The following is a 17,925-nucleotide window of genomic DNA, read 5'->3' on the forward strand; positions in this document are numbered from 1 at the left end:
GCCGCGCTGTGAACTTGTATATCTGCTATTTTTCAATAGATAGAAGTTACTAGGGCCCCTCCACCTTGGGCCCCAGTAACTCAGTCCCACTTTCCTACCCCTTGTGACGCCCCTGGTCACACGGACATTTGGTTACGTTTGTACACTCTGTGTTACAAAGAGTCTGAGTACTTTCCTATGAATCCAGCACTCCTCACTTGTCCACATTTTGATTTCTGCCAAGAAGACTGAGAACAGGTGCCAGATAATCAGACGCACGGCAGCGCGCTGCCAAGAAAGACGGCCTCTTCCTCGCCAAAAATGTCTCCCTTTTCAGAACAGCAAGTTTTTTTTGTGTCATCTATCTTTTTCATCAGGTCCTGAGCGAAATAAAATATCTTTCTTTTGGCCTTTTGGTCGTCCCATTTCCTTCGGTATGTGGACGGCGGACAACTTTTTGACGCGCGGCTGTGAGACGGAAAGCTCCCGCTTTTTATGCAAAAAGCAACTATTTTCCGCCCCTCCACCACGTCTCCCTTCCTCTAGCCGGCTCTTCCAGCGAGCGTCTGAGTTGATTAGAAGGAGCTAATTTTACGGCAGTTAAATCCAGGTGGGGGTCACGCTGTAAATGCTCCAGTTAATGTCTGGTGGGGCCCTCGTCTGTAAACACAGACATGCATAAAGCAAGGGAAGGAGAACATGAGGGAGAGGGGGGAGTGGAGTGGAGGGGTGCACTGTAAAATCCTTAGGTCCAATTTAACACTGAGAGTGAAGAAATCTGTTATTCCTTTTCATGTCTCAGACTGTGTGTGTGTGTGTGTGTGTGTGTGTGTGTGTGTGTGTGTGTGTGTGTGTGTGTGTGTGTGTGTGTGTGTGTGAGAAGAGTTAAATGACACCTGGAAGGCGTGTCTGGAGTGAGCGCTATGCTCGACAGCAACAGCAAATGCTTCACCTCAGCTTTCTGGCTGCGGAGAGGATGGAAAAGAAAGGAGAGAAGAACTAAAAGCAGAAAACGTGGGAGAGAGAGAGAGAGAGAGAGCAAGAGTAAATAGAAGAAGGGGGGCTGGGGAAGGCAGAGGGCACTTTGGAGGCCTTTCAAGAATTCTCCTTTTAAGGGGTACGCTCTCACTCTCTTCCAGGCCCCGCCAGCTCTTATGCAGCAGCCAAAACACTCTGGAGAGAAGAAATAAACAAGACCTGAGAGACTTTATGGAGCTAGGGGTATGGAGGGGGGGGGTTTCAGATCCAACCGACGACCAGCACTAATATTTCTCACGGGGACTGCCCCATGGTTCGAACTCCCGTTGGTCCAAACAGGTTAAAATTCACCAGGTTAGCATTCACCAGCGTCGGCAGGTTAGCTACTCACTCCCTCACTCACCATTCACCAGCGTTAGTTTTACTGAGGTTAGGGTTATAGGGTTAAGCTTAGGTTTAGGTGGTCGGACCCTAAGGGAGTTCGAACCAAGGACATGTTGTCATTTCTCACACCCTGGGAACACTGAGACCGTTTACCGAATCAGGGGCCGTAGTCGGTGGTGTCATTCCACAGAAGAAAAAAAACATGACTCTTTGTCACGCTCAATGCCACACACAAAAACAAAATCCAGATAGGATCTCTTCACAATCACATTGGCTCTCACATGGCATCCCTGCGCACAGCTCCTCCACTGCTGCGTTATATGCACCATACATATGGAGCCTATTAGTGAAAGAGCCCATACATTGTATGGCAGCAACGACAACACACTATGTCATTGTAAACGATATCTAAGTAAAGCCGTGGCTTGCAGCGCATCCTCGCTGCCTGGCTGTTGCTGCTGTGGTCAGTGTTTATGTTTTTCACGGGACGTCTCAGAGACAATAACCAGCCATGTCTGGCCCGAGACGAGGTGAAGCCGCCTGCATCTGGTGAGCAGGAAACAGAGGAGCGCTGAGTTTGGAGAGATTGTGTGGGGGGGTGGAGGGAAGAAACAGTGAGGTATTGTACATGCAAGAGTGAGGCAACCTAGGGGTGGGGGTGGGGGGGGTGCTGAGAAAACAAGCGGCGGAGGGGATGGAGGAAGAGCTTCACTTGGGACGGACGGAGAAGACAAGGGACAGAAGAGGGAAGCAGCGAGGTAGAAGGAAGTACATGGGGAGAAACTTATAGGGAGATTAGGAAGCGCCACACGAGTGGCGACCTGGATGCGAGTGGAGCATCTAAAGGACGAGGGGTGTGTGTGTGTGAGAGAAAAAGTATGGCTAGTTGTACGTAAGACAGGGCGCATATGTGTGAGTTCAGAATGGAGAATTTGAGAAAGAGACAGGAGAGGATTGAAGAGAAAGGAAGATATGTGAAGTGTACAATTATGTTATAGCATAGAAAAGGTGTGTGTGTGTGTGTGTGTGTGTGTGTGTGTGTGTGTGTGTGTGTCAGTGACACAGAGGGTGGAGACAGAAGTGGGGTGTCTCCCCGGCCCCCGCAGGCCAGCGTGGAAGAAGGAGGGGGTGTTTTTGAAGTAAGTGCACGTTGTGAGACGGGGGGAGGGTGGTCGTGGGAGCGTGTGTGTGTGTGTGTGTGTGTGTGTACCCTCCGTCCCCTCGGCAGGGCGAGCGAGACTGAACGAGAGCCAGGAAAGGGGGACGGGCCTCTCCGTTCTCCAGCTGAGAAAAACAGCTGCCTGGGAGCAGCAGAACAGTGCCTGTTAGAGGACGAGGGGAAGAGGCGAGAGAGAGTGTTTATGTTGTGAGAGAGAGAGAGACAGAGCTCTGTCCGGGCGGGCTGCGTCCATCTATATGGGTTGCTCCCTGAGTTCGGACTGGTGCGGGGAGGACGAGGTCCAAGCGGTGGCAGTGGTCAGAAGCTCGTCTCTGAAGAGAAGGAGCCTGGAGAGGAGCGACAGTGGCAGGATGAGGCTTACCAAGGTCAGTGTGTGTGTGTGTGTGTGTGTGTGTGTGTGTGTGTGTGTGTGTGTGTGTGTGTGTGTGTGTGTGTGTGTGTGTGCGCGTGCGGGTGGGTGTGGGTGTAGGTGTGGGTGTGTGTGGGTGGGTGGGTGGGTGTGGGTGTGTGTGAGTGTCTGTATCTGTGCGACAAGTGGGCGTGCATGCTGTGTATGTGATATGATTCTTGATTCAGTATGTGGCAGGTTGTTTTTTTACACACACACACACACACCCACACACACGCACACACGCACGCACACACACACACACACACACACACACACACACACACACAAACTAGCATGGAGGTTATCATGCACACACAGGTATGTGTGCACATGCATACAGGCCAATGGTCTTTCAGGAACATTCCCAGCAAATTTCACAGCTTCGCTCTTCATGGTGCAAAACCCGTGGCAGGACTGAGCTGAGATGACTTGAGCTGCACTGAACAGCATGCAAATCTTCCATGTACTGTTGAAAAATGTTATAAAGAAAACAACTACCTGGGCTGGCACAGCAGATACTCTTGGTTATGCCCACGGTCAGTATAAGGAGTGACGATGAAGAGGGTATATCTGTTACCTTAGATTTTATAGTACAATATTGAGGAATTGTTGTAAATTGTGTTCTTTTTACCTGCCTATCAAGCTTCATATTGAATCTGAGTCAAATGGCCTATTGGGAACTTGATGCTCAAACGTATTATTTGAGGCATGGATGGAGACTTTCTGTAATTTACATGGAAGAGGCATTGGATAAATGATACGATTGATTGGATTGTCTTCATGAATGTTTCGCTTTGAGAATGCACCGGCTGTGGCCTTCTTATAAGATGATGTGCCAATAGATGATGGCATCTCTAAGCCGTGTCCACATCTGTCCAGATACAATAGTGCTGTTGTCATGGCCTCACCACTGCCAGGGAATTACCATAATGTAAACAGACAAAGAGTGGTCTTAAAGTGGTACGACTCTAGAACACACCTAACTATTTGTTGGATGTGCGTTCATGTGTGCAGGAGCTGGCATGTACAGTACTTTAGTTTGTGTGTGTGTCTGTGTGTGTGTGTGTGTGTGTGTGTGTGTGTGTGTGTGTGTGTGTGTGCGGACTGTGCGCGTGCGCGTGCGTGTGTGTGTGTGTGTGTGTGTGTGAGAGAGAGAGAGAGAGAGAGAAAGAGAGAGTTCAAACCAATTTCAACCTGGCATCCCTTTTTATGTCACAATAGGCAAACATTTTCAAAAATGTTCAAAGAGATAAAACAAGAAGGAAACTCCCCTCGAAACAGAAAATAGCCCATCTCCTGTCTACATGATAACATGTTGTGATGCAATGCATTGTGAGCTTATAGATCGGCTATTTTCGCTACGACGGAGTATGGAGCTTAGTTAAGTGGTTAACTTTTGCTGTGCCCTTGCTGTGTTTGTGTGTTTGTGCATGCTGCACATGTGGATATCTGCTAGTGTGGTTTGGCTGTATTACAGTCCCTATGGCTCCCATCACACACTGAGCAGCGTGGGAATGTGCAGCCCTCAGGTCTACGTCATGGTGCTGCAGCTGACCCCACTGCATGGCTGTGGGAACCACTGATCCCCCCTGACCATCTGAGAGGATGGGAAACATGCTGTCGACATGCTGTTTGTTCTTGTGCTAGATTCTGGTCCTTATCATCATCATCATCTTCTTCTTCTTCTTCTGCATCAACTTTATCTTCTTCTTCTTATTACCAGTAAGACGCCTAATGGCAAAAAGTGACCTCACCCTAAAGGGCAGAGGTCGCGCCATCTGTCTTGCCCATGAATCCCTTTTATGCCCATATATGGAGATCCCTGCTCTGAGTATCTGACATCACTGTGATGTCACCTGTGATGTCTCCTTCAACCTGCAGTTGATCCCAGGAGTCAGATGTGTGAACACAATGGAATGCATTTTGTTCATATAGAACATTCTATAGGAAAATCAACTCAGGGATGTTTTTATTATCTGTTTTTACCTCTCTTATTGTCATTTTTGGGCGTTGTCCTTTTAGATCTGCAGTTTCTCACTCAAACAGAAAGCTGTCATAGTGCCATTATTTTTATTTTTTTATCTGAGAAGGGTTTGTTTGCCAGACCCATGAAATGGGTAGGCCTACATAAGCAAATGTCGGTCCGGGTTTTCTATATAAAGGGTATATATGATGATGACATGATGATGACATGCCTACAAAAGGCATGATGTCATAAATGATGATGACAGACAGGGGGTCTGGCACAACCAGGTTGACCTGGTCTAGTTTACTTAGGATCTTTCAAAAACGACCATGGTTTATTTGCTAACAGGCTTGTAACAGGCTTCGTGAATGGTGATTACTCATTTTGGACTAAAACTCTTGAGCGCTGGTATTGTTTTACTATGATGTAAGATCTCAGCTGAGTGGACACTGGGTCTGGGAACATTTGTTGATAGCCGGTAGGAGAACATCAATAAACAACCCTCTAAAAATGGCGTAGACAAGATAAAAAACTCCTGAATAGCGTGACTCATATTGTTTGTCAACTGCTTTGGGCTTTGCACATGTGATTTTGATTCTCTTCCACGCACCATGCTCTGGCGGGTGATGCAATATTCACTTGGGAGGAATATAATAAGAATGGTTTCCAGTAAAGAGAGGCCTAGGACAGGGCTCTTCAACAGGGGGTCCGGGACCCCTAGGGGGTCCTCGGAGTTACTACAGGGGGTCCTCCACATCTTTGTGTGATTTCTAATTTTTAGCGTCCATATTCTGAAAACTTTAGCCAAAAATAGCAGATCTACAAGCTCACAACGCCTCGCGCTGCGAGGCGTTGTGAGCATGTAGAAAATAATTGGTAAAGATGTGTGGGAACCCTGTGAATGAGCCCAATGGCCGAGTGGGGATTCCCAGACTGAGTGGTAGATGTTTGGTCTTCCATGCAGGAGATGGGTTGAATCAGGTGTTACGGTTGCAATGACCCCACCTCTCTCGGTCAGGAGAGGACATTAAACCTTTGTAGTGTATTTAGATTTTACTAGATGTCAGCGAGATGGTTCCAAATCTTTTGTTTGTCCATGTGTCCATAATTTCTATGTTTCGTCATTTAAATAGATTTAGTCAGAGTACGGCTTCCTTGATTCTGTGAAAATAATAGAGAGCTGAGGTTAAGAGGCTGATTTTATGTGCTCTTTACATGTATTTGTGTTGCGCTTCCCTCGAATTCCCCATGAACAACAACAACAACTCTATGGCTGACCATAAAGACCCACAAACCACAGGCATTCACTACAAACAACCTCTTAGCACAGGAAGTTACGCTGACCAGTCAAAGTTAAAAATACACCCCAACTGGCATCTAGAATAGAATTAACTTGAACGTAATAGCTGGCATTCGTGAATCAAGATTCTTATTGTTACTGTTACAGTACACAAGTACACAAGCTTAGCTTAGAATTATATGGTTTTGGTTCCTCAGTATTGTACCAACAACAACAATAACAAAACAAAACATGTACAGTATAAAGAAAAACTTTAAGCGCATTTGTCAAAGCACCATTTCAAGGTGCTGCGAAGGCTCCTATTTCAAAATATTATCCATCTGTCATGTTTCTGAGTACAGACTTGATATTATTCAAAGTGTCATGTGCCAGAGAGAGTGGTATGTGTTTAGATATTGAGTATGTGAGGCGGGTGTTACCTGTGTGTGTGTGTGTGTGTGTGTGTGTGTGTGTGTGTGTGTGTGTGTGTGTGTGTGTGTGTGTGTGTGTACACACATGCATACCCACACATACACACAGACACAGAGTAACCAGTAAGACGCCCTAAGGGCGAGAAGCGAAGGGCGAGGTCACGCTGAAACAACAGAGACTGACACAATATGTCCATATATGGGCATTCCCAGATATGGCCTTAATATTGATTACATCAGGTATCTTGGCCATACAGTATATGACATGAAGCGTGACTGACGCACAGACCATTTATGGGCATTCCCAGAAATGGGCTTAATATTGATGACATCAGGGATCTTGGCCATATATGGAGTATGACACGAGGCGTGTCTGGCGTGGCGCACGGACCATATATGGGCATTCCCACCCAGATATGGGTTTAATATTGATGACATCAGGGATCTTGGCCATACAGTATATGGAGCGTGACATGAGGCGTGACGCACGCACAGACGCGCAGATGGACAGACACAATCTGCAGGTTTTCATACTAAATGCGACCTATGGTCGCAATAAACTGTGTTAGGCCATTTAGAACGGGTACACATTATAATTATAGTGTATTATTATTATTATTATTATTATTATTTTTTTACTATTGAAAAATCATGAAAATTTGAATTTTGACCCGTGTCTTTTGAATCATTCTAAGGTTTTTGGAAAAACCTATGTTTCTATGTCAGCAAACCCTAAATGGGTTCATTTATCCATATATAAGTCTGAGAATGTACAAATGGCACCTATTGGTTTCACTGTCTCCTTGTGAACTCACCTGATACTGCAGATTAGAATAGATTGCAATAGAAGATAATGTGCTACGTACTTCTATACAATGTCCACATATCCCAAATAGCCAATAATTGTGTGTCCAAGTCCAGATTCAGGGGGTGGCCGGAGTAGACGAGATTCCTGCGGCTCCAGAACAATGACCTGTCCCAAAGTCCAAGCAGTATTTGAGGAATGCTCGTTTTGTGTATGTGGGGGTGGGCTTGTGAGGAGGGGGGGGGGGGGGGTCACATGAAAGGCAATGGTGGGAAGGGGGAAACACATAAACCTTCTCCTCTATCCAAAAATCTGCACAAAACCCCAACAAATACCAGAACCACCCTTTAAAGAAACACCTCGCAGCGAATTACGCACCAGATATTTTCTTTCCTTTCGAGCCCCCACCTCTCACCCCCTCGCCCCCCATAAAATGCCATTCCAAGAGTGTTTTGAAAGAGTCTGTCTAGAGAATATTTTGTGTGTGTGTGTGTGTGTGTGTGTGTGTGTGTGTGTGTGTGTGTGTGCGCACGCACGTGTGTGTGTGTGTGTGTGTGTGTGTGCGCACGCACGTGTGTGTGTGTGTGTGTGTGTGTGTGTGTGTGTGTGTGTGTGTGTGTGTGTGTGTGTGTGTGTGTGTGTGTGTGTGTGTGTGTGTCGGGGTGGGGTGGTGGTGGGTACCTGAAGTGGAAATGGTTCAGTGCTTTATTAAACTCCCGTCGACAATAAACGTAAACACTGTAATTCCCAGGATGCCTCCAAGCAGAGCGCAGTCTGGTTCCTCGTGTGCATGGGTGTGTTTGTGCTCATAACTACCATAGTTCTTTGTCTGTCTTTCCTCTCTTCGGCTCTCTCTCTCTGTTTCTGTCACTCTCTCACTTCTTACCCCCTCTCTTTACCCCACTACTCAACCCACCAACACGCTCTCTCTCTCTCCCCCCCTCTCTCTCTCTCTCTCTCACTCCTTCAACAGCTGTAGCTTATCAGCCTTTGGCTTAGTGTGGTCTTACACAATCATTCCTCAAACTACACAGTCTCCTTTCTCCTCCTCTATCCCCTCCTCCCCTCATTTCCTCTTGGCCGTAGTTCCCACTCTGTCCACCCCTCTCTCATTTACCTCCATGGCGCTGCAAGCCTTTCCACTCCCTCGGCCCTCTGAATCCCCTGTTCTGCGCTCGCTTCCACCAGAAGCACCTGGCAGACCAGCAGTTTTATATACCATGTCATAGTGCAGTGGTTCTCAACCTGTGGGTCGGTTGGGACCCCCAGTTGAAATATGATTATTTTGGGGGCAGGGACGTGCTGGGCCGCTGATTCAGCCCGGGAAAAAGAGTTGGAGAGGCCCTCATTGCGCGCTATAGAGAGAGATCTCTCTCTATAGCGCTGCTACTCAAAGATTTGCCATTTCAGATCATGACAAGTGACAAGCCAGTGGGCCAATTACTGTACATGAGTTATATTTCGTCGTTGTCGGGTGGAAACCTTGTATGTCCAAAACCGTTTGTTTGTATTTATCATTTTGAAAATGATAAAAATGGTGCGAGGCGTTGTGTGCTTGTAGATCGGCTGTTTTCACTACTTTTGTGCAACGGCCTTGTATGATGAAGCAGGGCTTTGCTTTGCGAAAAAATGTATACATTTGAAACTTGGAGATATGAGGGTTCTCCCCGACAGTGACGATTTACTTTGTTGGCCGCCCAGCCCCCAAAATGGAACGAAGGCCGACATTTATTTATTTTTTTTCACGTCCCTGTTTGGGGGTCACGGCCTGAAAAGCTTGAGAACCACTGTCATAGTGGACCGGAGCAGATGCAGATGATGATGTCCCTCCTGTGTTCATTCTTGGAATAATTAGCGCTGTGTTATGTCTACGCTTATTAGTCAAGCTGAAGGAACGTCTGTGTCCCGGATAATCTCTCAAGACAGATTCAGCAGCCAGCAGCAAAGTCAAAGGAAAAGAAAAGAAAAAGCTGGGTTCCCAGATGGGTGTCTGGATAACCATCAGGCGAATGCCACACTCAATTGATCACCCAATGGAGGGTGGCAGTTCTACCTGATTGGGCCTCACACAGCCGTGTCTTTACACAGTCTTCCCTCATGAGACAGAACCCCCCTCTCCCCATATACCAACACTAGGCTACATTCGTTTTTTTATTTTTTTTAATCTGATGGCAGCGACGTGCAGAGAATGTCAGAAAGGCAGGGGCTGAGATTTCTAAAAGGGCTTTTTGGTGAAAATATTGAAACCTCGACTCGTTTTGAGCTTGGAGGTCGGCTATTTTTGGTGCTTGATACCACTCTGAACTAAGCAGTCAATACTGGAGATGTGGCATAACGGCATGGATTACTACATACACAGAGAGGGGCAATTCTTTCAACATAAGATGCTGCGTTCAATTTCAGGAGAGTTTGGACAAGGCAATTCTCTTGAATGCTGCCTTCATGGGCGCATGGAAAGAGGGCATTTGCATATCTTTCACCATAGTAGAAACTGCATTCATGGTCTGGAGAGGGCACTTGTTACAGACGGGTAAAAGGGCAGGGGCTCAAGCCCCCTTTGATGTGTATGTGTGCACGTGCCTGTCTGGTGGTGCTGTGTGTAATTTGAGAACGTGACCAATGTTTTTTATGTCACTGTCTGAATCAAACAATATGCCCTCCCTGCATGCAACACAACCCCAAACCCCTGCACGTTACACACACACACACACACACACACACACACACACACACACACACACACACACACACACACACACACACACACACACACATGCTCTTTTTGTTCCCAAACCCCCCAACCCCCCCTCAATTCTCACCAAGTACCCCATTGGGCACTCCACATTTTCATCTTTCATCTTCTGCTCTCTCTTTCTCGCTCCCATCCATGTATCTGCCATCGCTTCCAACTGCCCTTCTCCACTGCCTCTCAACACCACCCTCCCCTCCCATCAGGCCAAAAGGAAGTAAAGGGGAATTTCTTCACACAATCAAACCCTCCTCCCCCCCAAGAGACTCCGATCTATCCATTCGTACTTTTTTTTAAAAACTTTTTTCTTTTTTCATTTAATATGAGACGGAAATTCCAAGGTTGTGAGCTGTAGCCTGGACTGAATTATTCCACGTGTTGTTCTTGGGAACGGTTGCATGACTCACAGTCACATTCTACACTGATTGGTGGGGGATATATACAGTATAGTACTGGCTGCATTCCATACCTGCAAATCAATCTCACACATATGGGAGCGACTAAGGGATTGTGGTAGCAGACGCAAACAATGTCCAGTGCATTAGTCTGAGTCTGGGGAATAGCGGGGCCTCTTGAAGGTAGACGGACATGCATGCTACAAAGTTAGGCATACATACCACAGACGTAGCCAGGGACGTGCTGGCCATTGGGAAAAGCGGGACAACTCCCGAACGGCCGGTTCATTCCCGGCCGGTCCAGGCCGGCCATTAAGAAAAATCACACCCGTGTGAACTGAGCGGTGGTCGTGGAGGCTGGCAACCGTGGCTCTCCAAAACAAAGCACAGTGTGTGTGCGTGTGTGTGCGTGTGAGTGAGTGTGACTGTGCCTGGCCTGAACAACAGTGCCCCTCCTTTAACATGTGTGGTCATAAAAGGAACTGTAGGCTACAGACACGGAGACAGACAGACAGACAGACAGACCCACACACACGGCCACGTATAGGAGCGTTGTGACCACCGCTCAAAAAATCAAAATAAAATGTCGGCCTTCGTTCCATTTTGGGGGCTGGTCGTCACTGTCGGGCAGAAACCTCGTATCTCCAAGTTTCAAATGTATAATTTTTTTCGCAAAGCAAAGCCCTGCTTCATCATACAAGGCTGCCGCACAAAAGTAGTGAAAACAGCAGATCTACAAGCACACAACAGATCGGCTGTTTTCACTAGTTTAAATCATTTTTAAAATGGTTTTGGAGAATTTGGACGTTTCCACCCGACAATGACGAAACATAACTCATGTAATTGGCCCACTGGCTTGTCACTTGTCATGATCTGAAATGGCAAATCTTTGAGTAGCAGCAGCGCTATAGAGAGAGATCTCTCTCTCTATAGCACGCCATGAGGGCCTCTACAACTCTTTTTCCCGGGCTGAATCAGGGGCCCAGCACGTCCCTGGACGTAGCAGTCATATGTGCACATACACATTTAAATCCTGAGAGTTAAAGCTGCAATCCGTAACTTTCATGTCCTTCCCATGATCTGAACCGGGGGATAACAGGCAAGGGAAGATATTTCCCTTTGAATTAGTGTTCCTACTCAACCACAGGATCTAAATGTTTCAGTAGAAGAAACACTTTAGTTAAGAGTGTGTACAGATCTTACAAAATAGACCCTGATTAATTTGGTTACATTTGTAAAATAGTTACAAATGGAAAACTTAATACGGGATTTACTGTGTACTAAATACATATTTATTCATACGCACATACAGACTATTACCAGCTCAGTGGTCAGCTCGCAGATTGGGAGGTAGGGGTTCTATCCCCATGCAGCCGGGTCATACCAAAGACTATTCAAAAGGGCCAATGCCTCCCTGCTTAGCACTGAGCACCAAGGATTGAATTTGAAATAAGTATTTGTGCCATACTAGTCATGTCCATGGGATGTACTTGTACATCAAGCTGGCTAACACTACAGAAACAGGAGATAGGCTTCTGCCCTATATGGGCCACAAGGCTGGTTCCCAAGGCTATACAAATGGTAAATGGTGCATTTATATAGCGCTTTTATCCAAAGCGCTTTACAGAGATTCTGCATTACATTCACCCATTCACGCACACATTCATACACCGGTGGCGGAGGAAACCATGCAAGGCACCAACCTACTCACTGGGAGCAATTTAATTGCGTAACAATGCTGTTCTCACTTTTGTGGGAATGGGAAGAACCCCTGCACTGTCTGTAGCACATCATTGTAACACGATTAGATAAGATAGATGTAATCTTTGGAAGCCAGTTAAAAACAAACACTCAAATCATGTATTTAATCTACATCGGCCTTACAGCTACAATAACAGGATAGAAACGCAACTATGCAAGCAAGCTTGTCTGTATCCAGAGCCTTCATCAGATGGACAGCTGTGACTGTCCATGGCCCAAAGCCCTTAGGGATCCACTGGGCCCCATGTAAATTGCCAACAGTGGACCACTTATTTTCAAACCATAAATCTGGCTTATAATTACCAGGGCCAAGACTTGTCCTTGGCCCTGTAAATGCTTGCCTTTAGTTTAGGGTCTCTCTGAGCACCAATAACTTATTTCCTGTTGCAGTTCTCATGTTTCACCACGTGGTGCTGCTGCTAACACACCACTATCCGCCGTAGAGCAGTGTTGTTTCGAAATCTCGGGGACCACCTGAGTTTTGGCAAGTCTATGCGGCTGCTGTTCAGACTAGTGACATCATCTTTACATTTCTGACTGTAGGCTACTACTGTACTATGTAAATAGACATGAAGAAAAGACTGCTTCTGAATTTCAAAGACTACAGTGACACTGACAAACCTTGACTTGACTATTATTTATATAGGCTTATAATAAACATTTAACTTTGGAAATTGGGACTTTCTATATTTTCTGCCTTCAATTTTATGCCTTCATGTGTTTTTTTTTTTTTTTTTACCAAATCTCACCAATGCCCGCGCTCACTCACCCTTACCACAGACTGGGCCCTGTGTCCGGTGGGCAGTGGTCGCATGCTGGTTAGCGTGCGTCGATGGAAATACTTGACTTGCCCCCCCTATAAATTACACTTTAGTTCTGTAATCCATCCAATCCCGGACGAATATCTCCACTCTCCCCTCTCAGAACGGACCAATCGGGGGTGGGAATTCCAGTAATACAATTCCCACACATGCTTTTTTGCTCCGTGTGGCTCCACCCCACACAGTCACACAACGGACTGGAGTAAAGAAAACAAGTTATCTCATAGTCGGCAAACTATGTTATGGGTGGGCTTCCACGGAATGAGAGTCAACTTTTGAACCAAATACACAGAATTGAGCACAATGAGTAAGGTAAGTTCGAAAATGTGATGTGCGTGTTCCGAGGGTCCTGTTTTTCTTTCCAATGTTTTGTTTTTGCTTTGATTTTTCAACTGTTTAATCGGAGTGATGTGTTGATAACTAAGGGATATGGATACACTTAATCACGCTTTAATTACTTTTATGCGTTTATTCTGATCTTGGTGTTCCGCGCTCGCACTGCGCACACTGAAGCTGCATGCTCTGCTCTGTTTAGACAGCGGTTTACAGTGGTGGCGCAGTCAACAACAATGTAGACGAACAACTTAAACTGTGTTAAAAGTTATTTTGAGCCCTCTCAAAACTTTCTCAACATTTGATCCGCAATGCTCTCCATATATTTCAATGTACCCAGCTTGTGTTTTACCCGCGTCTCTAAAGCAAACATCACGTTTACTGCGTATGTGGTTTTGATGGCGCAAGGTATCATCATCATGTCTTCTCTTCTGTCATCCTGTTAGCTGATGACATACATAATAAACATAATCAACATGAGCGAAAAATGTCACGAAAAGGATTTCGCGCGCACCTCCCCCTCTCCACCCCTGTCTGTCTGTGTTGAGTCACCAGTAGCCAGTAGGACTCACTATTTTGGTCAAGTTAATTGATCTGATGCTGCTTATAAAGAGATGAGCTGCGTAGTAGGCTATTGTATGTAGGCTACTGTACCTGTGAGATGAGATCTGTGCACGCGCACCATTTAATGATCAGGTGGTGACGGCAAGGCAAGCGCGTGCACGTGCGTCATGAGTAATTTTGTCAAGAGGGTCTTTCTTGCATGGGGGAAAGACCTGTTTGATTGATTGATTGATTGATTGATTGACTGATTGATTTATTTATTGAACACTTATGATTATACTTTATACAAATGGTGTTGAAAGGATAACACAAAAAGCCTGAGGTCTATTTTCTATTGTAAAGTTGAAAGTTTGTTTTATTTGACAGGGACCGTGCTCATTAATGGACATGTCAGTTTTCACTTCAATGTAAATGAGCCAGAGTTAGCCAGCCGTAGGCTAATTTTCATCTGTGGTCCCTGGACCCCCCTTGGTGGTGATCAACCCCCCAATCCAACCCTTGATGCTGAGTGCCAAGCAGGGAGGGATTGGGTCCCATTTTTATAGTCTTTGGTATGACCCGGCCGGGGAATTGAACCCCCGACCTCCCAGTCTCAGGGCGGACACTCTAACCACAAGGCCACTGAGCTCGTATGATGATTGTGGTCCTGTGTATTCAATTCATCGAGACATTTTGAGACAAACAATAATATACAATAATATGGAAGACATCATATAGGCCCTATTCTACACTAACAGCAATACATATACATGAATACTGTTATCAGTTGGGGGGTGTGGGGGTAATTTTCTGGTGTTAAGCTTGGATTTATTTATTTTTTCATTTAGAAATAGCAGATAGGTGCTCTTTTATGGCTATTTTGAAGGTGCGCGTGCATCTGCACCGTGCACTCTGCATGTAGTGTGCGCGCGTCGTGCACGGATGGTGTGTAAAAACGCATGTAAACATATACGTTTCACATGTCAACCCGTCAAGGCAGACTTCCCTATCAGGTTCCCATATTATTAATAGAGTTCCTTCCCCACTCCATGACGGAGGGCTGACAGGAGGAAAGCAGCCATGGATTAATAACAAGATAACATTGTCTCTCCTCCCCTAATCTTTCCTTCAGGGCTGATAACAGTGTGTTCCTTAATGGATTTCTCCTGTATGAACAATATTTCATGTTTTGGTAGACAAGCAGGGAGTGAGTTTTGTATTTGCATTGGCCTTCTATGGCTGGAAGTGCGCTCCATATATGTTACTGGAGTTTTACCCCCTCGTCATTTCGTCCAGAGGCCCGACACTGACACACGCTCAGAGCCCTGGCGCCAAATCACTCCAGGAGTCCATACTGTACGTTGTGCATGCTTTCTGCAGTAGCACCGCAGGGCTGTCCATACTACATGCGCTACCAAAAAGCCTTGACTGTTGGCTGCTCCCATCGTGTCCTCAGAATATTACACAGAATAGATCAGGGGTCTTCAACAGGGGGTCCTCAGAGTTACTACAGGAGGTCCTCCAAATCTTCCAATCCTTTTACAACTTGAACCCTACTATTCATATTTTGAGAACTGTAACCAAAAACTGCGAGCTTGTAGATCGTCTATTTTCGGCAAAGAGGTTTGGTGTAGAGGGGAAAAAGAGCAGACTAAGTACAGAGTAAAAGGTCAACTTTATTAGGTAATGACGGCTCAAGTGGTTAAATATCTGAAAACACAAATTGACATGAATCCAAAATACACTACCGATTGTGCTGTCAAACGATGAAACTATATGGAATCTATGAAAAGGTTGTGGCGATCCCTGGCCTGCTTCATCTCTCTTTCAACTAAGGGGTCCTTTGCCTGAAAACGTTGAAGACCCCTGCTGTACGTTGTGCATGGTTTCTGCAGTAGCACCGCAGGGCTTTCCATACAGTATATGCACTATCAAAGTGTTGGCTGCTCCCATCGTGTCCTCAGAATATTACACAGAATAGATGAATAAACCCCACAGCGTGAGACGATGTAAAAGGGTGATGTGGCCCTTCATTGCGGATGGGAAATTGGTAAACGAGACTAGAACAACATGGATATCAGTTGTTTGGCTTGAAGGAACTTGCAGTAGCGGAAGGAGCCAAAGTTTTTTTTGTTATCAATTATTTTTATTTTCCATAACATAAAATTAGAGACATACATATGAATAGAACAAGAAAAAGTAAAACATTAATCAAAAGAAAAATGCAATTAACAGACAAACACAAACAATAGCAAAACAAGAAAAGGAAAAGAAAACCCACCCACCCCCTTTCCCCGGACCAACACGGAATGTACAATAGTGCATGCCTGTGCTAGGCTGTTACCACTATATAGTGATTTCTTGAATCATAGCCTTAAGCTTATCTGCAATGTCCGACCACATATTAATGTTTTCTTCTTTTGCTCCGTGTAACCTTGCTATCGACTGCTCTAAATATACTATATCTAGAAAGGTTAAGGCCCACTGGCGAAACGTTAACGTATGAGGAGGTTTCCACCGCGTAGCTACCATCTTCTTCGCCGCCGTTAATCCAGCAAAGAAGATGCGCTTGCGTATATTGTTTAGTTGCAACTGTGAGACGTCATTTAATAAAAATAAAGAAGGAGAAGATATGATATTAATACTAAAAATAGTTGAAAGTTTTGAGGCAACCATATTCCAGAATGACGACACATTTGGGCATTCCCAAACCATGTGAAGGAAGGTACCAATACTATTTGAGGCGCAGAGAGTGCAGTTGGGATTATTCAAAATCCTCATAGCACATAGTCTGCGGGGAGTTAAATAAGTCCGATGAACAAAATTTAAATGAATTTGTTGATGGTCTGGATTTCTAGAAGATAGCCTAATGTTAGACCACACTGTGTCCCAACAAAAGTCAGGGTCCAAATTTGGTACATCATTCCTCCAAACAGTATCAACAGATAGGGGCCCATAACTACAGTCTAATAAAAAACCATAGAGGGTGGAAACCAAACCTCTTGTTCTGTTACCATCACAGATAAACTCATGGAAGGGGTGCAATCTAAGGGGAGCTTGCCATGGGACCCCATAGGTCCTCATGGACAATCTCAGTTGGAAGTAGAAAAAAAGGGTATTTCCAGGCAGATTGAAGATGTCACACAAATCTCGAAAAGGTCGTAAACCATTTCTATCAAATAAGTCCCCTAATGTACGAATCCCCTTAGCCCTCCACCTTGGAAAGCGAATGGGGCGATCCTCGATTAAAAGTCTTTGATTATTGAACACTGGGGAAAATAAGTTCCATTTACAATCAATCTTACACATCTTTTCAGCTGCTCTCCATACTGCCACTAAATGAGAAATGATAGGTCCAAAGCGAACTTTGCATTGATGTGTAGTTATGTTTGAATAGATAAGATCTCTCAATTCAACAGGCTGCACTAAACTCTCCTCAAGCTCTCTCCAAGAAACCTTATTTGCTGGGTTAAACCAATTTAAAAGGGGGCGGAGCGTGAAGGCCCAATAATAAAATTTAAAGTTGGGCAATGAAAGGCCGCCATCATCTCTAGCACGCTGTAATAGAGAAAGTTTAAGACGAGGGCGTTTCCCTTTCCACACAAACTTAGATATCGAAGAGTGAAGCTTATTCCAGTATTGCGGCGGTGGTGGCAAAGGGAGCATAGAGCTTACAAAGTTAACCCTAGGAAGAACATTCATCTTTATGATTGAAACTCGAGCTTGGAGAGAGTTGGGCAAAGATGACCATCTATCTAAATCAAGACAAATCTTATTTAGAGTGTCACCATAGTTGTTCTTAACAATAGCCTGAAGAGAGGGGAAAATATCTATGCCAAGATATTTGAATTGGCTTACTACTGGGATTATGGGCGGCAGGATAGCAGATCTCATCTGATCATTTAGAGGTAGAAGGGCTGACTTCGTCCA

The 17,925-nt window shown here is 45.3% G+C and overlaps 1 protein-coding gene across 4 annotated transcripts in view; it reads left to right on the plus strand.

Annotated features, from left to right (window-relative positions):
- Positions 1 to 2,757: 2,757 nt before the first annotated feature.
- tns2a (tensin 2a) overlaps positions 2,758 to 17,925 on the plus strand; it is a gene marked incomplete at its 5' end in the record, with an annotated part of 96,716 nt that continues 81,548 nt past the window's right edge. For 3 of the 4 annotated variants that reach the window (XM_080734102.1, XM_080734104.1, XM_080734103.1), the window contains one exon: positions 2,758 to 2,886. In XM_080734102.1, coding sequence (XP_080590228.1) covers positions 2,758 to 2,886 — 129 coding nt within the window. Of the gene's footprint in view, positions 2,887 to 13,326; positions 13,432 to 17,925 lie in introns of those variants that run through there. The other variant, XM_080734105.1, reaches the window with a different exon arrangement.

This window comes from Nannobrachium achirus, assembly GCF_963921795.1.
Source record: "Nannobrachium achirus genome assembly, chromosome: 9".
NCBI lineage: Eukaryota > Metazoa > Chordata > Actinopteri > Myctophiformes > Myctophidae > Nannobrachium > Nannobrachium achirus.